At 49.7% G+C, this 25,361-nt stretch overlaps 1 protein-coding gene across 12 annotated transcripts in view; it reads right to left on the bottom strand.

The window, feature by feature from the left end:
* Positions 1-25,361, bottom strand: part of msi2b (musashi RNA-binding protein 2b) — a 178,844-nt gene that overhangs the window by 30,977 nt on the left and 122,506 nt on the right. For all 12 annotated transcript variants that reach the window (XM_084673919.1, XM_084673921.1, XM_084673922.1 and 9 more), the window contains exons 8-10: positions 20,179-20,261; positions 10,284-10,398; positions 4,482-4,556 (exon numbers count right to left, since the gene is read on the bottom strand). In XM_084673919.1, the coding sequence (XP_084530045.1) occupies positions 4,482-4,556; positions 10,284-10,398; positions 20,179-20,261 (273 nt within the window). The remainder of the gene's footprint in view (positions 1-4,481; positions 4,557-10,283; positions 10,399-20,178; positions 20,262-25,361) is intronic.

A 25,361-nucleotide genomic window follows, 5' to 3' on the forward strand; every position in this document is an offset into this window, starting at 1 on the left:
CCCCCCCCCGCCTTCTTACTGACTACAGGGGGGTCGGAGAGCAAGGTCGAGATGCAGGTGTGACGTCAGGAAGGCTTCAGTTCAGATGCTGATTGGTTAAACAGAACTCTGAGGGGTGTTTTACACACTCCTTATGGCCGACATGAGATCACGCTCTCTTTGGAAATGAGACAGCCAGTGGTGGAAAGACAGAATGGGAGAGAGAAAGAGAGAGAGAATTTCTTCAGCTCCTCTCTCGAACCGCCCAACCCTAGTGTGTTTGTGTCCGTATGAGTGTGTTTATCTGTCTGGCTGCCGGCGTGTATGTGTGTGCACTTCTGCTTGTCTGCCAGTTTACGTGTGTTGTGTGTGTGTGTGTGAGAGAGAGAAAGCGTGTGTGTGTGTGTGTGTGTGTGAGATAGTGTGCGCTTGTGCCAGGGGGGAGCATCCATCGCCCTCTTTTCCTGTTTGCATAACTGATTAGGACCTAATCAAAAGTGAAACATCAATTCCAGGCAACCCCTTCAAAAGGAGCCAGGTGAGGGAGGCTGTGGGGAGGAGCGCATCCCTCAGCCCAGCCCTTGGCGCTGCTGTCTCTCGCAGGGCGCCCCGGCACTCCCAGGCTGTGACCTTGGCGCTCCGCGGCCCAGACGCCGCCACCCTTCAGCTCTCATCAGTGTGCGCTGCGTTGCGACGCTAAAAAACCCGGTGTGAGGAAAACAAGGAGACAATTGGCTCGCTTCTTAGGGGAGGGAGGGGTGGAGAAGGGGGGTGGGGGGGTGGGAGGGATTGTGGGAGGGAGGGAGGGGACTGGATGCACGCCGTTGGACAGGCAATGTGTGACTCAAGCGCTTCCTCTTTGGGAAGCAGCCTCCAGGAGAGGGGGAAGCAGCCTCCAGGAGAGGGGGAAGCAGCCTCCAGGAGAGGGGGGAGCAGCCTCCAGGAGAGGGGGGAGCAGCCTCCAGGAGAGGGGGGAGCAGCCTCCAGGAGAGGGGGGAGCAGCCTCCAGGAGAGGGGGGGGCAGCCTCCAGGAGAGGGGGGAGCAGCCTCCAGGAGAGGGGGGAGCAGCCTCCAGGAGAGGGGGGGGCAGCCTCCAGGAGAGGGGGGAGCAGCCTCCAGGAGAGGGGGGGGCAGCCTCCAGGAGAGGGGGGAGCAGCCTCCAGGAGAGGGGGGGAGCAGCCTCCAGGAGAGGGGGAAGCAGCCTCCAGGAGAGGGGGAGCAGCCTCCAGGAGAGGGGGGAGCAGCCTCCAGGAGAGGGGGGGGCAGCCTCCAGGAGAGGGGGAAGCAGCCTCCAGGAGAGGGGGGAGCAGCCTCCAGGAGAGGGGGGAGCAGCCTCCAGGAGAGGGGGGGGCAGCCTCCAGGAGAGGGGGGAGCAGCCTCCAGGAGAGGGGGGAGCAGCCTCCAGGAGAGGGGGAAGCAGCCTCCAGGAGAGGGGGGGGCAGCCTCCAGGAGAGGGGGGGGCAGCCTCCAGGAGAGGGGGGGGCAGCCTCCAGGAGAGGGGGGGGCAGCCTCCAGGAGAGGGGGGGAGCAGCCTCCAGGAGAGGGGGGAGCAGCCTCCAGGAGAGGGGGGGGGCAGCCTCCAGGAGAGGGGGAAGCAGCCTCCAGGAGAGGGGGGGGCAGCCTCCAGGAGAGGGGGGGGCAGCCTCCAGGAGAGGGGGGAGCAGCCTCCAGGAGAGGGGGGAGCAGCCTCCAGGAGAGGGGGGGGCAGCCTTCAGGAGAGGGGGGGGCAGCCTTCAGGAGAGGGGGGGGCAGCCTTCAGGAGAGGGGGGAGCAGCCTCCAGGAGAGGGGGGAGCAGCCTCCAGGAGAGGGGGGGGGCAGCCTCCAGGAGAGGGGGGGAGCAGCCTTGCTGCAGTAGGGTTTGGTGGGGGAGGGTGTGTTTCATGTCCATGTGCTATTCAGAAGACGGTCGAAACAAACGCTCTTCTCTCTCGCACACACACGCAAAATGATTGTATTTCTAGATGCGCAATGGCATCCTGAGGCAGCATATCTCATAGCCGTCAGTGGAGAGGAAAACACAAAAGCAAATTTAAAGCCAGGCTCGCAAACTGTAATCATTGCCTTTTCCCCCCATGTTGTTATTGTCACCGCGCAGACTGAACCAGAGCTATAATGAGGAGCACATTCAATGATATGGGTCTATAAGAATAGCACAAGAAAGACAATTCAGTGTGAAAATGTGTGAATTGGAGCAACTCCGGTAAAAGAAATAGGCACTAAATGACATCAAAATGTCTCAGACATTGGGAGGGTGAGTGGAAAAGGCAGTAAAGACACTCACCGGTACAAATAACATTTGCACTATGGATACATGCTGGCGCACAAACACACACACACACACACCTCCCCATCAGACCTCCAAATTCAGTCTCCTGTGAGGATTAAGGGCAGTGCTTAAAAAAGAAAAACTAGCTCCTTTTCAACAGTCAATTTTTAACCTCGCGAGCAAGTGAGCTTATGCGGAATCCCCAGACGTGACAAGGAGAGAGGAAGAAAAAGGTTTTTCACCTTACATGTCCACCCGGCAAGGTCACTGAGGCCTTATCTGAAAATCATAGGCAGACAGAACAGGGGCCGGGCCTGTGCCCAGTGCTGAGGCTAGATCATTTTACAGCAAAAGCCAGGGGATTAGAGCAAAGCGCCAAAGTTAACCCCGAGCAATCAGCCCCCTTGCTCTCTCTATGTCTTTTTGCTAGTGCCAACATGGGAGGGAGAGGTAGAAGGAGAAAGAGGAAAAGGGAGGAGGAGGACGAGGGAGAAGGAGGACGAGGGAGAAGGAGGAGGAGGAGGGAGGAGCAGGAGGGAGCAGGAGGGAGCAGGAGGAGGACGGGAAAAGGAGGAGGGAGGAGAAGGAGGGAGGAGGAGAGGGAGGAAAGCCTAAGTAGAAACAGAAGCCTTCTGTTTGTTATAACTCTCACTGTGGGGACTTGATTTCATTTGCTTTTTGTATCCGGGTATGGTGAGAAGAACTAAAAAAACATTCTATATCATCACCGAGAGTCTGGTATTAAAGGATGGATTAGTGAGCCGAACCTGGGGCACTGCATTTCATCCTCCGCTTAGCATATCCATTCCAACATGACTGAATACAAATATCAAAAGACTGCATGTGACCACTGTTTCTAACAGAGAGAGTTAGACAGAGAGTTGCGCAGAGAGATTTGGAGCTTTTGCAAAGCCTACCATAGCTGAACCCCAGCTATGTATGTGCATGTATGTGTGTCTCAGTGACTGTGTGTGCCCGCTCCATAGTGGGGGGGATTTCCTGAAGAGAGGAAGCTTGTGTAGAGACAAAGAGAGATAAAGAGAGACAAAGAGTGGGACAGACAAAGAGAGACAGACACAGAGAAAGACAAGAGACGGAAAGACAGAGACAGAGAGAGTGTGATGTGTTTTAATCCTTTTTCCCCAGGCTTAGTCACACCATTGGTTTTCACTAGCCCTTGCCAATTTACACCACTTCATTATTCATTTTCCCGTCACTAACGTATCCATTCGATTTAGTATTATTCTGTCTGAACTCCATGCGTTTGAAGCGATCCTTCAGCGGTGTACAGGGGCACACAGAGGGAACAAGCAGCCCCCCAGTGCCTCCTGTGTTCTACTGTTTACTTACTGTACGCTGTTAATTACAAATCACGGCTTAGAGGAACACACAGTGCCGACACTAACTCTAATATTCATCGGCAGTTCTTTCCTTTGAAGGTGGAGCGGTGTCGATGTGCAGTTCCCACCAAAAGGAGATTGTCATTAGGATCAACAACCAACACTGGTTCACAAGCAGGCATGAGGAGCAGAGGACACTTTGGGGCTGACGTGCTACCTCCTTCCACAAATGCAAGCTGAGTAACGTTGCTGTTCATGTTCGGGACAGTTCCTGACTCTGCAAGCACGCTGCCAACACTGGTATTTTGATGCCAAGAGAAGGTAGACGCGCGCGCGCACGCACGCATCTAACACGTTTAAATAAAGCATGAAATCGTGCCTGAAGAGTGTCTTACCACTGAGTGCAGTTGGCAGCTTCTGGGCTCAACTCTGGCATTTTGCATCGTAAAGGTCTTTATGGGAAGTGAATGGTGAAATAATTGCATAATGTTACCTTATCAAATCACATTTGAAAGGGAGGGAGAGGAAAGAAGGGGGGTGCATCTGTTTCCCCAGCCAGCAGGCTGATAATGGTGTGCCGACATACCAGGAAGGGATGCAGCCTTCTACTGGAGTGACATGATCACCCTGGGGCTCCCCCAAGTGTGTGTGTGTGTGTGTGTGCGTTTGTGTGTGTGAGTGTGTGTGTACACACACGGTAGATAGAGCTTACTGTATTTATTTGTCTACCGTTATGCATGAGTGCCTATGTGGGAATGTTAATGGGGTGAGTGTGGAGATGGGGGTGTGGGGGTTGGAGAAGCGCTGAGGATGTTTGGGAAGCCGCAGGGGGTCCATTAACCCACCCTGGTGGGCGGGCGTAGACCAACACAGCGGGTTACTGGATGGAACTTACCGGGGAACTGGTAGCTGTAGCTGGGGGCGAAGCCGGTGTATCCTCGGCCATACGTCGCAACGATATTGGGGTAACCTTGGAGATGAGAGGAGGAAATGGAGAGTTGTGTTAACCACGTTAGGTTCCTGAAAGACACACACACACACACACACTGTCTCTCACAGTATGAGCTGCTAGGAAATCAGTAGGAACCTTCCTGGCCATGCTGTCCTAGACCACACACACACACACACTCACTCACAAACCGTACGTGCTCCACACACACACACACACAAACACCCAGACATCCTCTTGTAAAGAGGTAGGACAAGTGAGCATGTCTTTCACACACACCCAGACACGAGTGTCATTGATCGATAGCCTTTCTTTTATGGCGCGGGCTAATCGATCATGAAGGACACCACGGTGAGTAAGACAATGAGTGGATGAGATTTGGGTCCAGGACATCGGGGATTATAACAGTGTCTTTCACTGGCTGGCCAATGCCAGTCCGCTAATACCTGCACAGATACAGCACAGGAAACAATAAGGGGGGGGGGGGGGGGTGGAGGCGGGTACGATGAAGCGATAGCTTAAAGTCAGTCCAAAGTGGCGAAAAAGACACTGAGTCTGCTGTTTGGGAATTTACTTGGCAATCTGTTTAGGTTTGACTTTCCTTTTTTTGTTTTCTTCTGCAGCTGTTGCTATCTTTGCTGATGCAGAAATTTTTAATGACAATAGTTCACAAGTGTTCCTTCGCTCTCTTTCCAGTCTGGTAGTACACACTGGTTACGTTACTACTGATATCGAGTGTTGGCGTGTGTACATGTGCGCGCCCCCCCCCCCCCCCCCCAAAAAAAAAAAAACTAAACAAAAACGTATCAGCAGTGTTTGTCATGTTGCATCCGTTCAAGTCTGTCCTGGTCACGGTGGAGGATTAGAGGGGAGTGCATGATTGGGACGGGACCCAACACACACGCTGGACTTGTGCGGCTGCCAGACTGGAGGCTTGAGCCGTGTGGCAGGATGAGATGTGCTGGTTGTTCGAAATTCTGCCCTACTGGCCCCCTGCTGCAAAACAGCAACAGGAGACTGTTAAAACATTCTGGGCTGTGTGTATGTGTGTGTGTGTGTGTTTGTTTGTGAGAGAGTGTGTGGAGCATATGCACGACAGGCAGAAATGAAAGCCTTTTAAAGGAAGGAAAACTGTTTGGGGGGAAATGTAGGTTACCACGTTATTTGTGTGAATGACACGCTCCATTGCTGACTCTCATATAAAAAGAAAGTTCGATAAAACATTCCTACAGAAAAAATGAGTTTGGGTGACCCTGTTTCCTACATTTCTTATTGTCCAGACGAGTTGTTGAGTAATGGTCAAAACTACCACGATGACAGTCTGACAAATATATAATACCTTACATTGTGTGGTTGATGTTTGGTGGGAGGAGGGTGAACATTGTGGTTTGTTATTCACAAACCCAGTATTTGGACACCATTAGGGAAGCTATGCAATAAAAATAATGCCCAATGTCTGGTCATGTGGTCACATGTACAAGAGATTCACTACTGCATAACTACTCATGTCTCAATCAGAGGTGGATATTGTGTCAAGCACTTGATCCTTGATAATCCACTGGCTATACAGTAGAGGTTTACCTCCAACCCGCCATGAATGTCCATGAGGCTTGTTGAGTTCTTAAACCAACACACTCGCTTCTTAAAGCAACATAAGGAGAAAGCTCTTTTCATCTGGCCAGTCAGAGTGAGTCGTCTCTCTTCTACCTGTGACACGGTGCTGCATGCTTTCTGAGGCATGACAGAGGCCAGTTCTCTCCCCTCTCTCAATCTCCCTCCCCCTCTCCCTCCCCCTCTCCTTCCCCCTCTGTCTCTCAATCTTTCTCCCTCCCTCTCTTTTTCCTCCCCCTCCCCCTTCCCTCCCCCTCCCCCTCCCCCTCCCTCTCCCCTCCCTCCCTCCCTCCCTCCCTCCCTCCCTCCCTCCCTCCCTCCCTCCCTCCCTCCCTCCCTCCCTCCCTCCCTCCCTCCCTCCCTCCCTCCCTCCCTCCCTCCCTCCCTCCCTCCCTCCCTCCCTCCCTCCCTCCCTCCCTCCCTCCCTCCCTCCCTCCCTCCCTCCCTCCCTCCCTCCCTCCTTCCCCTGTGTACTTTTCTTCTTACAGAGGAGCAAATGCCAAGCTTGGAAGCTAAATATACATGACACGGGGCTTTTCCTGTGACATTTAGTTAAAGGGGGGCTTGGCTGTGGGACTGTGCGCTTGCATGTGTGTGAATAGGAGAGTGTGGCGGAGCCCTATTGACAGTGGGGGGATAGGTTAGAGTGTGAGTGTGTGTGTGGGATGGGAGGGGGGCAGGGGGGAGGTGAACACAGTGGCATGCCAGCAGCTCCAGGGTACAGGGATGGTGCTGGTGTGGGGGGGGAGGGACAACACAGCCCTCAGGTCTCCACTCCACTTCATCAGCCATCAGCCACCTACTGTCTGTGTGAGTGGGACACACACAGACACGCTGACATTCAGCAGACACACACACACACACGCACGCACGTGCACACTCACATGCCCTCTGTCACATCCTACTGTCTGTTACAGATGAACACAAACACACAAGCCATTATCTCTTACTCAGCTTCGGCTGTGTCTGAACGGTGAGCTGCTTGGAAATGACACAGACATCTGGATCTATACACACACACACGCACGCGCACAGACATAAGGTGCATTATTAAATGCACACAGGCACACCTACACACACGTAGCCACACATCTATTCCACAGTCATCGGATCAAGTATATTGTGGCAGCGAACAAAGGCCGAGTCTGAAAGAGAAGAGTCTCTCAAACCTTTTTCCAGGTGGCTGGGCAAGCTCCGTACGTGACAGTGGAGCCGAGGCTGAAGTGAAAGGCACATCATCACAGCTGCGACTCTGTGTGTGTGTGTGCGTGTGTGTGTGTGTGTGTGTGTAGGGGTTAGTACATGTGAGTGGTTTTATGAGTGTCGGTGTGCGAGTCTCCTTGTGTTGTGTACCTTGGAGTAGGTTGAAGTGTCGTTCTGTGGGTGCGTCGCTGTGCCAGTGGTCGAGTGTGTGGTATGCATTTGTGTGTGTTTCTGCCTTGTTTCCTCCCTGACCTGACCATGTGAGAGCATCATGGCTGTGCTCCCTCGTGCTGTCTGAGGGGAATACAGACAGAGCAGAGGGGTCCTCCACGAGAAGCTCAGCATATGTGGATGGGAATACCTCACCCTGAGTGTGCACACTTCTGTGACGTGTGCGTATGTGTGCGGGTCCCGTTATGGCACTTGTTTCCACCTCAGCTCCCTCCCTCCCCCCTCCCTCCCCCCCTCAAGTCGTCTCACAGAGCATCTTTGTAAATAAAGTCTGTCACTTTATCTGGCCCCAACCAGCTCCATCCTTGATCCCCCCCCCTCGACGCACAGATTAATATGCATACTAATGCACCTATTTTATGGCTCAACAGTTCAGATTCACTTTTAAATCAATTACCCATCTGTTAAAGCTATGAGGGGTGTAAGCGGGGTGGGGGTGGGGGTATTGAGGTCTTAAATGCGTATTAATTTCAGCAAACATACATGCGGCCCGCTAACACAATAAAGATAAATGGCTCGATTAGGTGCCGTAAACAAAGCGAAGCGCACAAGGGGGCTTTTAATGAGATTCGGGCAAGTAAGGAATTACCATTGGCTAAATAATGAGTGTTGTAGATGTTTTTGTTTTTTTTTCCTATGCAAATTGACAAACGTTTCGGCATTGACTTTCATTTAGATAAGGGGCCACTCCCTTCACCGCCATGTCGCCAGAGTGTCTCGCTCTCTTCTGCGGAACATCCTCCTTCTCTCTCTCCCTCCTCCTCAGACTCCTCCCCACGCTGGGGCAACATCCTGCTTGCTTAACATCAGCGTCACTATGGAGATAACCCTTCCGGTGTGTTCTTAGAAAACGTAGGCACTTCAGGAATAACAAGACTGTGCTGTTCCATTCAGTCGTATGCACTGTAAATAACCCCCACCCTAAAATTCACATCCGATACCTGTTGAGCGTCTGTTGACAGAGCACTTACTGTAATGTCACCACATATTTGCTGTTGCATGTACAACAGAACAAGACGCCCCTTCCAGAAAGTCCTTAAGAAAACAGACCATATGGAGAACACACATCTTGGCGTATCTTACAGAAAGGACACGCACTGTCTAACCCTGTCTTCCCCTCCTTCACTACAAACCTGGTATTACACCCGGATCATATTATTCAGGATTATAGAAGACTGACAAAAGAAAGAATGCATTTCGAACTTAACATTACTTCAATTTTCCTGCCCATTTAGTAGTGTAATGCCTAGCTCCTGCTTTGCTGGACTGGGGGGTTGGGGTAGGATAAAGTGAAAATGGAAAAATGTGTATTTATTGTTGTGTCTACCTGTGTGTGTGTGTGTGTGTGTGTATCTTAGATTATTAATAGCACTTTTCATATAAACCACCTCCGTAAGCGCACTTAATCAAGTCAAATTATGGGTAGGCTGGTCCGACCTATATGGGTGCTTCCATTAGCTGTGTTACGGATTCAGCGCCGCGGCATCAAACGATTTATTTGCTTCAGTTACTTTCGGCAGACGATCAATCTCACAGTAATTATCTCTTGTCAGTAAAGCAAGGGGCTGACGCGTCGACTGGAGGGAGAGAGAAATCGGAGTGCCTTCCTCGAATCCTAGCTTCTTGTCAAATTAAACTTGGGAGAAATCTGAGGTGGTGGGGGTGGGGAGATGGGAGAGTCTGGGTGCACGTGTGCAGTCTGTCCGTGGGTACAAGGTGGACCGCTGCGTGTCCTCTGGTGTGTTCCTGCTGATGTGTGAGTGTGGAGGGGTCCACAGGGGAGGCCTTCCACTTTACCCCCCCCCCACCACCACCCCACCTATTATTCACTCATGCACGTTTGGCAGGCGGTCCCGTCAGTGGCGTTTCGCATGCAGAGCTAGTGATTTCCCTTGCTGTCATGTCAGACTCTGTGTGTGTGTATGCATGTGTGTGTGTATGCATGTGTGTGTTTGTGTGCGTGTATGTGGGTGTCGGAGTCAGTGAGACAGGAAAATGACAAGGTTTGGGATATGCAGTGATTAGCTGCTGTCACTCTAAGCAACGTGTAGCAGATCTGCATATATGCAGATGACTGTCTCTTTACATTTGAAAATGAGGTCACAGCCTTGTGGTCCCTATATGCAGAGGATTTCATTATGTTATGGTCTTTAAATGAAGCCCCCCATCCCTAAATGTGGATGATGTCATAGTCCTTATATGCAGAGTATGTTATAGTCTCACTATATAGGTTTCCAAAGTGTCATAGTGTCTAAATGCATATGATGTCATAGTCTCTAAATGCTAATAACATCAAACTCCCATAGGCTATATATGCCAATGAGGTCATTGTCTTCGGGGTTACAGACAGAGGTCACAGCCCCTTTTTGCAGATGATGTCAGCATCACTTATACCGATGATGTCAGCGTCATTGCACACAGCCCAGCGTGTGTATGCCTTCTCTATATGTGCACTGTCAGTTACTTTCAGCCGGGCAAGGAGCTGGTGAAGCCAGGGGAAGCGGAGACACGCGTGTCCCCCATCACGTTCAGTGTTTAGCCTCGCCAGAACAGAGCAAAGTGACGAGGGGATTCAAAGGAAAACACAGCTCGAGGCCGCAAACGGCACCAGGGCACATTCCACACACCTGACGGGGATTCCAACCATCCTGGATGGACATGTTGTGATGCAGCAGTGGTGTGGCCCTGTGGGCAGGTACTTACTCAGCATGCCCATGCCCAGCATGAAGGCGTCCATGGTGTAGGGCAGGCCCCTGGCGCGGCCTCGCGTGCCCGGGGGGAACATCACTTCCTTGGGCTGGGCTTTCTTGCATTCTACCTGCAGGGGCAGAAAAGAGGAGAAAAAGGCATTAGCCATGCGTACATCCCACAGAGCAGCTTTGATGTGACTCTGTTCAGGTACCTGATCCACCCCAAACAGTCCAGGTACATGAGTGCATGTCTGACGTATACTGGATAGGCTGAATGTGTGGTGCTGGTGGGATTTGAACGTGCGGTCGTGGTCTGGATTTGTATTGTCCTTGATAAAGGTACCGTGAGGTGGGTACGGTACAATATAGAAGGATGGGTCTAGAGGGTCTGGTTTCATTTTGGGAGGCCGGTGAGGTCTGACCGCACGTCGGACAAGGGGGCTATCGGGTCGGCCCCATACGACCCAATGGCGTCTCTCAACTTGAGATAACAGGAAGAGCATAAATGGGGTCTCATTGACACACCCTCCCCCTCCCCCTCCCCCCCCCCCCCCCCAGCAGATGAAAGGTGTCCCCTGTTTCTCTTCGCTCGTTGTTTTATGTCTGTCTGCTCGGTGAGACGAGCAAGGGTCTGTGTCTCCAGGCAACGTCCTGCCAAATGTTCTCATCTCTCTTACCGTCTCGCTGCTCTCGCCTGGTTCTCATCACCCAACCGCAACCACCCCGGGGTGCTATTCCACCCCCCCCCCCCCCCACCCCCATCCCCCCTACCCCCTCAAGCTGCTCCATCCGTTCACACCCTCCTTCACCCTCCTCCACCAGAAGTGACCCCAGCCCCACTGCTTCAATTTCAGTGGCGGGCACCCAATAGAGAGAAAAAAACACACGCTGTCTTTCTCCCTCTTTCCTTTTCATGCACTCATGTGACTCACAACCCCCTTCCCTCCCTGTTTGACTCCTGTTTCTCTTTATCAGCTGGGGATATCACAACAAGACAGATTTGTCCGGGACAGCACCAAGGCCATCTTGGTAAGGTCAGGAGCTTTGTTTCAATGAACATGCCAATATCATCATTTAGAATCAATCAATACATCAGGGAAACAAAAAACTAAATGATGGTTAAGGCCATTCTACCCTTCAAATGCTCTCTTTAATTAAACACAATGGCCAGGACCTTAACTAGAAGTGAGGGGCGGTGTGTGTGTGTGGGGGCGGGGGAGGCGGAATTTATTTCCCATCAGCCAAGTGGAGGAGATGGGGGGCGAGGTGTGGGGGGAGGGGTCTTTTGCCCCCTGGCTAATGGGCGTGGGGAGCCGGCCGCGGTCAGAGGCTGTCATCAGTGGTGGAGGCGGAGGAGCGGAGCGAGCACCGCTCTCCACCGCCAATACTTAACTAATTATCCAGACGGCTTAGGTTCCCGCACTGATGAGGTCCTTCACATCCTAATGAAAATATGAAGAGGGCTCCGGTATTAATGGGGTGGTGCCGTGAAGAGCTGGCTGGCTGGCTGTGAGAATGACTGGCAGGCTGGCTGTGGGAATGGCTGATTGGCTGTGGGAATAACTGACTGACCGGCTAGCTTTGCTGGATGACTAATTGGATGGAAGAGGGACTGACTCACTGGCCGACTGCTTGCAAGTTGTTTAACTGGCTGACAGGTGGACTGACTGACTGACTGTCTATCTGTCTGTCTGTCTGTCTGTCTGTCTGTCTGTCTGTCTGTCTGTCTGTCTGTCTGTCTGTCTGTCTCCGTCTGTCTGTGTCCGTCTGTCTGTGTCCGTCTGTCTGTGTCCGTCTGTCTGTGTCCGTCTGTCTGTGTCCGTCTGTCTGTGTCCGTCTGTCTGTGTCCGTCTGTCTGTGTCCGTCTGTCTGTGTCCGTCTGTCTGTCTGTCTTATCAAGGCAGTACAATGACTGGCAGAAAAGAGAAAACAGAAGAGGAACAAGAGGGGGGGATGTCGAAAAATGTGTGTGTACTGCTCTGGTGTATGCGAGTGAGTTTACGGCTCTGGTGTGTGTGTGTTTTGCTCTGCTGTTCGAGAGCATATTTCTCTGTCGGGAGTATAGAGGAAAGATAAACACAGTCAGCCTGAATGATGTCATTATCCTTCATCTCCACAATCTCCATCGTAAACATATGTAAATCAATAGTCTAAACAAATAGGCTAGTTTAAGCACCTTGTGTATATCCAATGGATCCTGCTCTCTGTTCATCCAGCTAAAGTTACAGTAGCTGGTGAAAGAAAGTATTCTTTCTTGCTCAGTTGGCACAGGGAGACAGTGCCACTCAAACCTAGAGGGCAGGCAGCTGTAGGGGGGGCGGTCACCACCTGGCAAAGCGCCCTCTGGGGGCCAGTCTGAGACCCCCAGGTGGTCATAAAGACCAGGACACAGCAGGGTGCCCGCACAGAACCCCCACTGCTGACCTTTCCCTGCTCAGTGCCCTGATTGGCCACATACAGGTACTGTACACAGATACGCACACTCAAATGTATTGATAGGTCAGAGGAGGAATATCATGTGACCACATTAACCTAAACCTTTAACCAATAACATTAAATTACACTTTACCATAAGAAGTGTCATCATTTGCAGTGTCATCGAAGTTGGTTAAAATACTGAATGTTCCTTGACACTTATAACTACACTGAAACACTGTCATAACAACACAAAAAAAAGTGTTATAACTACACTTGTGATCCATGGTTATCTTCTGTAACTACCACTATTATACATACAAATATGTACTGTGTGTGTGTGTGTCTGATAAAAGTCTCTGCTAAAATGGAATGTAAAAATGTTTATGGTTCTGTATATATACTGTGAGGTTTCGATAATGGTGTAATTTAACAGCCAAGTTTAACTAAGCTCGGAGAACAGTCTGCAATGGAGAATCATTAAAACATGAGCTGTGACCTTTCACAGATTTAACCCTCTTCCTGCTGTGCAAGTAAGAAGCTCCGAATGATTTATCATCCGCTAACATGTGAGCGGTGTTACACAGCTCAATTAGGAGACCTTTAACATTTCAAAAATCAAAAGTAGAGTCTATTTATTTTAATGGTCGTTATAAAGTTACGAGGGGAATGTGCTTCCGCTGGTCAGCTGAAGGAGAGAGCTGTGACAACAAGGACGCAGCTCAGAGGTGGCAACTGTTGTTTACTATTGAGGAGGTGACACTGTCCACGCGCACAATTGTGTGTTCACGCAAAAGCATGCATGCACACATGCAGATGCTGACACAGAGACACTGACACACGTAGTTGTGGACACACACACACACACACACACACACAGGTAATATGACAGCTCATATTCTCTGAGATCACAAACTCAAAATGTACTATTTAAAAATAGCACTTTTAAAAAGTGTCAGAGGTGAAAACTGATAATCAGCACTTTCTCTCTTTGAACAAGCACAGTCCAGTTAAGAAAAAAAGCCACTTTCACTGCAGTTGGAACGCTTGGAATCAAACCTATTTCCAACCAAATTTGCTTCCTCAAGCACATTTGCTTCGTTTAAGAGAAAGCGTCGCCTCTGACAGGCCAGATAAGGCAGGGAGAGGAGAGTCACTGTGCGAGTGGCTCTCCTATGTTTGCATGCGTGTATGAATGTGTATGTGTGCGTAAGCAAAAGGAAGTAAAGCACATGTGAGTGTGTTTGTTTGTGTGTGCAAGATTATGCGTGTTTGGGTGTGTGCGAGGAAAAGTTGCCTCATTCGCTCAGCTTATTCATTGTCATGTCTGATGTGTTGTCTTGCCTGCAGCTCCAAAGCTGAGGTGAGAACTGTTGCCTGTGTGACTCATCCCTCCTCTCTCTACTCCCTCCATGCTCACAAAGAAAGGAACTTAGTGGCTTTAAGAACACATTTATTAATTAATTAAAGTATAACAAAAATAAATAAGACGACCTCGAGGAAGAGGCATGTTTGGAGTGTTGGAACAGGGCCGAGGAGATTCAGTCTAGGGGACATCTAACAGCAGTCGGGTCGTATTTGATGGCAGAGTGGATCTTATCAAACCTGCGGCCTTGCTTGACTTCCAGTGTCCTTGTCCAGCTCAGCAAATTCGGGTTTCAGTTTGAGGAAAGCTTCCTGCCTTTGGTCCTTGACAAAGCAGTTATATATACTGTTTAAAGTGATTGGGATCACTGGAAAAAAAGGATGTGAGGCAATGTGTCTTACATGTTTGAGACCAGCTTTTTGCCGCTTAACACTTCAATTCAGGCGACTACTTAAATCCAATCTCCTGGTACTTTGCCTTGTCTTTCGACAATACCGTAAACTGCTTAAAGTGCATTTCCATAGCTCAGTGAGCTTACTGTCGACAGCGCCACAAAATATACATGTTCCTCACTGTGCTGTACAGAACCAAAGAGGATCTTTATAAGCAAGCACATTGAAAGCCAGTTGGAACAGGTCGGTTTCCAACAATCCTAAGAGGTTTGTGAGACTTCAACCTGGTTAATTAACTGTGGCTATGAGAAGGGGCTGTCCATACACGAGAGACATAAACAAGCTGGCTCTCGCCTGTTTACAGCTGGGCCTTCATCTTTCCCTGATGTGCAACACTTTGTCATTATATATGACCCATCCCAGCCAGACCCTCCCCTGCTCACCCAGACCCACCCATATACACACCTACTCACACACACACACACACGTAAACACACACACATGTATACAGACACACCTATCTACCACGCCATTGGGAAAAGATTGCCAGCAATCCAACCTGGTGTGATTGTATTTGTGCTTTTTAGATGGAGAGGGGGGCGAGGGGAGGGGAGGAAAAATAAAGTAAAAGAGAGACCTGCCCGGGGGCACCAGAGCCCTGAGCTTTAACACCCAGGCATAATTCATGGCCACTTGAATTAAATTGCAGGGGAGACATAGGTGGAGGCTTAGTACAGTACATTACTGATACACTTACAGCTATTTCCCCCTGACATAAAAATCTATATTTCTCTGACAGAGAGAGGAAGACAAGGTTAAAAAGAGAGAGAGAGAGAAAGAGGAGGGAAAGAGAGGAAGTGAGATAGACAGAAAGAGAGATAGGGAGAGGGAGCGACAGAGAGCGAGAGAGAGGGAGGGCGAGAGATGAGGAGGAGGGAGAGGGAGAAATGAAATCCCGTCAGATTCTATTTATGCTTCTGAAAGACTACATCTCTATTTTGTTCCTGCCTCTGCTCTTTTCAAGAAGCATGTGCTCGAGAGTGAACGTAAAACAATTGTCTGCGATTGAGTGTGTCCAACATGTGCATGTGTGTGTGTGTGTGTGTGTTTGTTTGTCAGGTTGTCCGGCTATTCATGAGACCCTGTGGTTCCAGCCAAAGGTTTCTTGTTGGTCTCTTAAGGTTACAAAGTGTGCATCCAAGATCGGCAACAACACCCTTTTCCTCTTTTGCTGCTCCATCGTTCCTCTCATCTCTCGCCCTGAATCTCTTCCAGTGACATTATTGCTTTCTTTTGCTTTATGTTGGACATCAACTACTGTTAGGAGGCAGTAAAACCAAGTTTGCTTTTATGATGCCATTTGCCAGCGCTGTTTGCCTGTTTTGTCTGGGTCAATCACAAACAGAAAATTGTCCTCTCCATCTCTTCCATGCTCTCTCTCCCTCTGTGTCTCTCTCTTTTGTTCTAGATGTTTCTCTCCCTTTGTCTTTTTCTTTCCATGGCAGACTCCCTCTCCCTCGCTTCAAAATGTCTCATTTTTAACACCATCTCTCTCTATCCTGTCTGTTTTGACATGTGTGGTCAGTGATGAAACTTGGCCAATAGCCTTCTCTGTGACAACCAATGGAATTACAGTCATCTTTTCAAATATCACAATTTCCTTCCATTACTTAACCTACTCGAAAGCAAGTGACAGACAAATGGTAAACAAACACAGAGACAAATCATATGTCGCACGAGTGCACACACTCACAACCAGAAAGGCACACACACACACGTACGTACAGTACATAGAGATAGGGGTAAAACCTACTTGAGATGAACCATAACGGGATTCAATAGGTCAATCACCATTGCCAGGTTATATTTCCTACCCTGGTGTACTACATTCATACACATCACAATGCACATTCAGATATACAAACAAAAACAAACTCCCAAACACACACACACACACACACCCATGTTCCAAGAGTCAGCTAAGAGTGTGTGGCATTAACAGTTTGAAGAGAAAGGAAAATAAGGATGATTTTCCAGCCAACAGCACACACACACACAAACACTCTGAGCTAGCACTTCCTCCCTCACAGCAGTAGATTATCTGCTGATGATATTGCACAAGCCAGAGTCCCACCGCAGTGCAGACACTAGAAATTGGCCCGCTGACATGCCCGGCACTTACCATACATGCTAATGGCCCAGCGCCACGGCGGGCTAGCTCGCTAGCTTTAGGGTAGACGAGGGGGGGGGGGGGGGGGTAATGCCTGGGGGCAGACGAGGAGAGGCAAGGGGGACTGATGTGGTCCCTGTGACTGGAAATGAGAATGGACATCTCTCTGCTAGCTGTGAGGGGGGTGGGGAGGGTTAGGACAGGAACTGGGAGACGAGGGGTAAGGGCAACAGGCCAATGATCGTTTGAGTGCACGCTGACACCAGTGTGTCCTTGAAATCAAATACAAGCAGCACATGTCTCATGAGATGCAGTGAGCATGACATCAACCTCCAGGGCCTGTGTGTGGTGAGCTGTGGAACAGCACATCACCCCTTCAGGCTGAGGAGACACAGTCAGGAAGAAAGCAGAGCAGGAACTATGAAGTTTGTTGGGACCCTGGGTTAAGACTGAGCCACACAGAGACCTGTGTGAGCCTGCATGTATGTTAGTGTGCGTGGGTGTGCGGACCCTCTGGGTGTTCCTCCAGGGTCTGAATGGTCCCAGAGGGAGGGTTTATCCTGGGTCTGCATAGAGTGGGTCTCCACTCTGGCTACATGTCTATGAGATGCCCCCGACTATAAATACCCTCTTCCTGAGCAGTAGGGAGGTGCTATATTTAGCCAGCTATATTGAGCAACCCTGGACAAGAAACCTTCCCCGTCTCGGTAGTGTGTGTGTGTGTGTGTGTGTGTGTGTGTCTCTGTTTGTGAGTGGGAGAGTTTTTCCTCTAATGGATGTTTGGTCAGAGGTTGGTTTGCCCTTTTAAATGCTTCACAGTAGGATCTGTGTGGGTTAGCATTAGCTGAGGATCAAGCTGTGTCTCTATAGCAGGAAAGCAAGAATAAGCAGTCTGCTCATTCTAGGTGCTCTTTAGATGCAACCTGATATCAAGATGTATACTGTATTAATGGCTAACTTATTAAACTGCCATTGTTGCTTTGGCAAGCAGATGAATCAATGAAGCTTTCCTGCAGGCCCATGTCACCTGCACTACTAATACAAAATACTAAATACTAAACTAATACTGATAACTACTTATACCGCTTGTTACTTGAGGACTCTACGTTCCCTTTCAAACTTTGCAGGGCGTAGTGTGTTGGTTGGGTTTATGTGTCAGCCTGGTGTCTTTTCAGGGTCAAGCCTCTCCAGATGCCAATAGGCTGTCAGCTCAGGAGAACTGGAGGACGGGAGGATGGTCTTCACTCTCTTTAGCTTCAGCCACTTAGCTTTTCCATCTTTAGCTCCAGTCACAATACCTCTCTTGTCGTGTTCTCTCTCTCTCTATCTCACATTATTCCTCACCCTTCATATATTTTTCTCTCATTCACTTAATGTCTCTTTTTACCATCTCACTTCTGGTCTGTCTCTCTATGACGGAACAGATGGCACATTGTTGTGTTCGTTCAGATGGTAGCACACAAAAGCCCTCTTAAAAAAACATTCTGATATGTCTTCTGAGAGCAAAGGACACTGCTTGCCACTTCAATTAATATCACGGTTCAACACGTGGAATTGAAGAATCTGGGGAGAGTTCAATGCACTTTAAATTCTGGACATTTCCGTCGGGCTCTATTGTAGTGGATGATACTCGAACCAGGGTCCAGCATTTTCTGACACCATGTTTGCATCTGAGCCGGGACTGTTTACAATGTCACGGGGACACCGCTGCAAACAGATGTCATCAAATATGGACGGCGGCAATCTGCTGGTGCATAACCATGTCCCGGCAGCTCCTTTGAAGTGGCTGGCAGAGGGAGATGAGTAAACGGCATCGGAAATTAGCGGAGGGTGGAGAGAAGTGGAAGGAATGCAGAATGCCTCCCCCCCACCCCATCCGCTCCACCTCCATTGGTCTTGCCCCAAGGTTGTTTACTTCTAAGCTGTGAGCCCCTCTCTTCCTCTCTTCTACTACTAGGAGCCCCGTCTTGTCACTTTGTGTGTATCAGAGAGCTGTACTGGAGGCCAAAGAGAATACTCTCACAATTTCTCATTCCTTTTCCATCCCACTGTTGCTCCTTCTCCCCCCTCCCTTCCCCTGCCCCGCACCCAACACACACAGCGATGCTAACGATGCATGCAATTCCCCTGTAGCCCAATTTAATGTGGGCAGTCGATGAGCGTGGTGTGAGTGTGTGTGTGTGTGGGGGGGGGGGTCGTCTTCCGGGAAAGATCGACGGAAAAACTAAGAAGTCGCGTCTGGACCTCGCTTGCTCCCTGAACAATAAGGGTGTGTGATGCGCTATCATGTGAAAATCGATAGAAGTTGCGGGGACGAGCTTGTACTGTAGAGCTGGAGCTGGGCGCTGTGATATGACTTCGCTGTGTGTCTGGGGGGAGTCAGTGTGTGTGTGCAATGAGCATGTGTGTGAGGCTAGACTAGGACTGTAGACTATGAGTGATCATAATGGTGAGTCATTGGGCAGGAAGGAAGTCTGACGCCACCCCCATCTTCCTGAGTTCATTTTTTTATTGGATAATGGTGGATTTAAGACATATTTTAAGGTCTTAAAAGGGAGGCTGATAATTAGCTGGTGACTTCACCCGATAGCTGGGACGCTCTGTGTGTATCAGGGTGTGTGTGTGCATGCAAGGGAAAGGGTTGACCCCATGGCATACTCAGGACAAGGATGAGGGGCTGTATATATTCTTGATTTCATTCCGCTCCAGAGCTTTTACACCCGAGCTCGAGCTTTTATGGGGAGTAGCTAAATAAAGGTCATGGGTAGACTTGGATGAGTCATTGTTTTAGCTGTGAAGGAGTAAGAAAGGCAAACTAGATCAGGAGCCAACTGCGGCCAAAGTCACACAAGCTAACAGGCTAGTGCTGCAGCCAGGCTGCCCTCTACCCTCGACCCAGATGGACCTCTGTGTCCTGGCCAATGACTAACAAGGCCACAGTTTTTCCTCCCTCCAACATTGGCTATACCTCCAACTTAAGAAAACAACCCCATCAAATCTAAAACTAAAACAAAACAATGAAAAAGGCCAACTGAGCAGAAATACTGGTGAACTGTGAAGCTGGGGACGATGTAGACTGATCGTTTTTCCCCCCAGTAATATGGCAGGATGTCAAACATGGCTGACCGTTCCAGCCTGATTTGCTGGGTGGTTTTGCGTGGAAATGGGACATGGGACAAAGCTAGGGACAGGCTGTTCTGCCCTCTCTCCCAGTTAGGGCTCACAGACACAATTTCATGGTGAGCGCCTAGTGCACATCACTGACCATCGCATCCCTAAAACCATGCTGTGTGTCTGAGGGTGGGTAGCTGTGCTGTGTGTGCATGTGTGTGTGCCTATTTGTGTGTGTGTGTGCCTGTATATGTGTATGCCTGTGTACACCTGTTTGTGCCTGTAAGTGCATGTGTGTGAGTGCATGAGTGTATGCGACTGTGTGTGGGGGCAGTGTGGGCAGCGACCCCACCCACCAATGTCGGCACCCACCCTGGTTACCGCTGTGTTAAAAGAGAAAATCTAATATTAATCCGGTCAGCCCCGGCCATTTCCAAAGGCAAGCGCCACTCACCATTTTATTATTGATTTCGTGAAAATGGATCTCGCAGACCTTCTCCACTACTTCCTCCATCTCGAAAGTCACAAAGCCGAAGCCTGCGGAGATGACGGAGAAAGTCGAGAGAAAAACAGGAAGGAGGGGGGGGGGGAGAGAAGGACGATAGAAGGGAATAGAAAAAAAAACACAGGTTAGTTTTTACAATAGCACTTTCACACACAGTATTATAAGCAGGTGGAAAAAAAGGAAATGATAATAGCAGTTGTAAATATTAAATTCCCGGGTCTGGGAAAGAATACTTTCTAGATCTGCTTCAACCAAAGCAAGCTTGCAATAAAGATGACAAACCTCTTTTTATTGGAATAACTATATTTTTGCCGCTCCTTGGGGAAACAAGGGAGCAAGAAAAACACCTCAAAGCTCATTAAACGAAAATTCATGGGCCTCTGCCAGGCGTGTAAATTTCATTATAGATATTATCTGTTCCTTCATTGATATTTCACACAAAAAACGAAACATTTGGGTTTTATGTTACTTTTGTAAGGCATCACTATTATTAATACACAGCACATCAGGTACAGCTCACAAAACCTAAGCAGAAGGTATAAGCAATAGTGATGATAATGTGCCAAGCCAGTTTTTGCCTTGATTATCAGCAGGTTAAACTGTACGGTGGGGGGGGGGAACCATTGGAATGCAGACACTTACAGTACTGACACGTTAAGCCATCAACAGACAATCACTGGAAACCCACTTCTCATGAATGTGTGAAAATATCTCTATACTTTCACAGGCACATGGCCACACTTGTTAACACATTATCTTTCTATAGCCCGCCGTGTGCACAACCGCACACACAATTCGTATGCTATTCTTGTGGAGACAAGACAATACAGTCCCATTCAAAATGTTTTATTTTGAACCCTTAAACCATAACCCAAAAACACGCACGCACACATTCTCACTGGCAGTAAGGCCTCAGACCCCCCTTCACTAATCAGTACAGCCTGTGGACAAACATGGGGTGAGTGGCGTCAAGCAGAAGGAGGAGGATGAAGAAGAGGAAGAAGAGGAGGGGGAGGACAAATGAAGAGAAAGGAAAAGCAAAAGGGGGAAGGAGAAGAGGAGGAGCTGAAATTTGGGCTGGGCTGGGCTGGGCTTGGACGAGGCTTACGCTCTTAAGAGACTGGGAGATAAGCTGCCAGGGGTCAGAGGGTCAACAGGGTTTGACAGAGAGCCAGGGGCGTCCGGAGAGCCCCGGCACCCCCCTGCACCCTCCCCCTCCCTCCTTCGCCACACGCCGGCAGATAACACCAGATAAGGAGACGGGAGGGCCAGATAAGAGGGGCCAAGATAAAGTAGCCGAGTGACCCCCCCCCCCCCCCCCCAAATCTGCACAAGCACACACACCCAGCAAAGAGTGCAAGTGATTCCAAGTAGGTCCATATATACACATAGATGTGCAGATGCGTGCTTGTGCACACACACACACACACACCGAATGACTTCCTGTCTCCTTCTGTACTGTCTGTCGTTACACCAGTACTTCCTGTGGGGAACCACAGTTTATTATCCCTCTTCCTTTTCCCCCCATTTCACCATCTACTCTACACTGACGACATCACGGCCACCACCCCCAATCAGCTGCTTGCTATGTGTCCCATTCGTCCCTCCTTCAGTCTCTCTCTCTCTCCATGCCCTCTACAGTGCATCAGTTCCATTCTCTCCTTACTCTCGGCCCTCCATTTCTCACTCACTCATCTCGTCCATTAGTCTCTCTCCCTCTCTCCCTCTCCCTCTCTCCCTCCCCCCTTGACATCCTCCATCCCCTCCACTTCCTCCCCCGTTTTCTCACTGTCATCATTTCTCCTCTCTCCCCTCTCTTTTCTCTTTTCATTTTGACGGATCGCTCTGCAAGCTCTCCATCCGGCCCCGGGGGCCACTTGTTTCATCGTTCTCTCCTCTCATTCGCCGAGGGTGCTGCGACGTGTGCGTGCGCCCAGGTCGCCCGCGGAGTTGACTAATCAGAACGCACGACTGCCATCCGTAGTTGGGCCAGGCCGTCATTCATATTGCTCCCCCCCCCCCCCCCCCACCGTGTTCTAAGGTCCTCTAAGGTTCCCCCACAGTAAGCCGTTAATTACTGCAGCACAGACTCTGTTCATAGACACCATGAAAACCTTTTTATATATACCAGCTGCATTGAGGTTGAGGTTTAACCAGGCCTTCTGCTTTTTAATTCTGGTGTTGCAATGACACCAATCCATTGATTAATGACAGCTATCCAATAAAAGAACACCTTCACTGGGGAAAGTCTGCCCCCCTCTCACACTCCTCGGGTCGGATGGAGAATACAAACATGAACGGCTCAAAGACTTGAGCAGACAGTCTAAACACAATAAAGTACTGTAGATATTCCACAAAGAGTAGGTTGATCTAGGACCCTCTCTATCACTTTTCCACCAGAGAGAGGATTGTCCCTAGATCATCCCATCTCCTTACCTCAACCCTCTTCCTCTACCCCTCCCCCACCCTCACACCCCCCTTATCTGTGCCACACCGACCACTTCTGACAACCAACAAATCAGCTGTCAGGAGCAATTTATCAGCAGGGCCTGAGAACCAGCCTGATGCTGGCTTGTGGAGAGCTAGAGTGAGAGAGAGAGATAGAGAGAGAAACAGAGAGTGAGAAGGGGGGTGGGTAGACACCTGTGCCTCAGACAAATATCTACCATTCACTCTCTATATAAATATACATATCTCCCATCCACTATATATCCATATAAATATCTACCATCCACTCTGCCTCTATATAAATATAAATATCTACCACTCTGCCTCTGATGGTCTCTGATTCCTGTAAAATACGTGGGCCGCAGTTCCCCTTCCCGGCCTCTAGGGGCAGTGTTAGCACACATACTGGAACTGGCTATGGGCTCAGATTTATACCTCTTATTTGTCCTTCCTTTCCCTCTACTCTCCATCTATAGTGATACACGGCTGCAGGTTCTTTCACTCTATGTCAAGCTTTCTCCTAAAGAACCCCCCCCCACCTCCTTCGCTTTCTCCCCTCCTCTCTCCGTCTTGTGTTCTATAAGGTCAGGTGTTAGGAGTGAGGGGTAAGGTAATGATCTGGTTTGGCAGCCTTCGTCAGAGTTTGAGGTACTATTGACACCGCCAGCCCACCGCTCTGAGCACCGCGGCGTGCACACACACACACGACAGATCAACTCCTCCGAGTGGAAGCCGCTTAACGACAACAGCTGTGGCTAACGCAGCCCCCTCCCCTCCTCCCCTTAATGAAGACGGACACCTGCACATGGAGCGTTCTCGCCAAGGCCCTTCCAAAGTCAGGAGGGGGAGGACGGATGGAAGAAGTCGGGGGAGGGGGGGGGGGGAGGGATGAGAGAGGAGGAGAGAGCAGCGCTTCCTGCTCTCCGCGAGAGGAGGGGGCTGCGTGGCGGCGGCGTCTCTCGGCGCCTCGCAACATTACCTCCACCATTTAGCGGCCTAACCACCCCGAACAGGCTATTTCCTGCTGCCGCCAAGCATTGCTGCTGTACACGCGTCCCACAATAGTCCTGGCGGTGAACCAAACAAAAGAACTACAGCCTCTCTTCCTACCGCCTTCAGAGGCCAACAACAGGAGCTGTCTGCCTTGCTGTGTTTCTAACTCCCCCCTCACCTCCGCCAGCCGCCAACGCCACACTCTTGGCTCCTCCATTCAACTATTTTTCTTTAACTTTCTTTTTTTTTCCCTTTCCCCCGCCGCCGTTTCCTCCACCTCAATGACAACACATGGATTTCTCAATCTAAGGCGCGGTAATAAGTGTTAGTGACCATTGCTGGAGGCGTCTGGGCTGAATCTCACACTTATTAGCGCTTGGCGGAGGCGGCAGTGAGCCATGGTCCCGGCGGGCGCCCCCAGACGCTCTCAGCCTCGCGCAAAACAAAGAGTCCGTAACCGAACAAGGCCCCCAAACTCCTTAATAGCGACCACCATCAGAGCTGGGGCTGGGAGGGAGCCGCAAATAAAATTTAAATGCTAAATCAATGAGTCTTCAACTGACCTTTGCGTTTGGGACCCCTGCCTGGCCTGCTTGCGGGAGGTTTGATGTGTTTAAAGAGAATCGCTACGTGACTAAATCCTGTTATTGGTGCGGCTGGCCACCCACTCCGGAAGAGACACAGCAAATAAAGCTCAGAAAAGTGAATTAATCACTGAGCGAAATGAGAGGAGGCATTCTGCTTCGAGGTCTGCACCCTGATTTTTCTTGGAGCCTATACACTGATGGTTCGATGCATACGCACACACACACACACACACACATTTGTGCACTTGCAAAGACACGCACACTCACATCGCACAAATACCCAAGGAAGCTAGACACACTAATGATAATAACGATGTCTCAGGGTATTGATTCATGTTGCAATAAAAAGATAAGCGTGCAAAATAAGAGTATTGCATTTCTCCTCCAGGCAAATATGGCACACAAATCTCTTAAAGGGGAACTGCTGTTGAATACAAATGACATACCCTATTCACAAAATAACATAGATATCTATAACACAATATTTCACGCTGTACCTAACTTAAATTTATAAATAACAACTTCAGTTGGAATACCAAAAATATATGAGCAAACACAATAATGGTAGGCTTCAGTCACTCAAAGTTGACAGAAAACATTGGAGCTACATTCTGGTTTGTTTTTCTCTATTAGCATGTTCTCTCTCTCTTTCTGTCTCTCCCCTTCTCTCCCTTTCTCTCCTCTTCCTCCAGAACCCCCCATTCAATTTACTCCCAAGTGTGAGAATTCATTTGCATACAGGCAGGAAGTATGACAGCGCCGTCACAAATGGCATCCAATTTTCCCTCTCCATCAGTGTGTGAGAGCCAGGGGGGAGCTCAGACAGGCTTGCCACACTGTTTTGGTGTGTGTGTGTGTGTGTGTGTGTGTGTGTACACATGTTCACCATGCAACGTTGTGTGTTTTGTAACCTGCATGAGTGTGACTTGTGGCATGCAACTGGGTTTCTAGTTTGCTGTAATAAGACGATTGGTGTAGATCACAAAATGGGCAGTCCTTTTGACTTCCTTACAAATCTTATTGGCTAAACAGGTTGGAACCCTTGAAAGAGAGCCAATATAAACATAAACAGTTGTCCTCCTGTGGGGGACAAGTCAGCACTTC

The sequence above is a fragment of the Hypomesus nipponensis genome, chromosome 15, assembly GCF_054491055.1.
Source record: "Hypomesus nipponensis isolate SF chromosome 15, ASM5449105v1, whole genome shotgun sequence".
Taxonomy (NCBI): Eukaryota; Metazoa; Chordata; class Actinopteri; order Osmeriformes; family Osmeridae; genus Hypomesus; species Hypomesus nipponensis.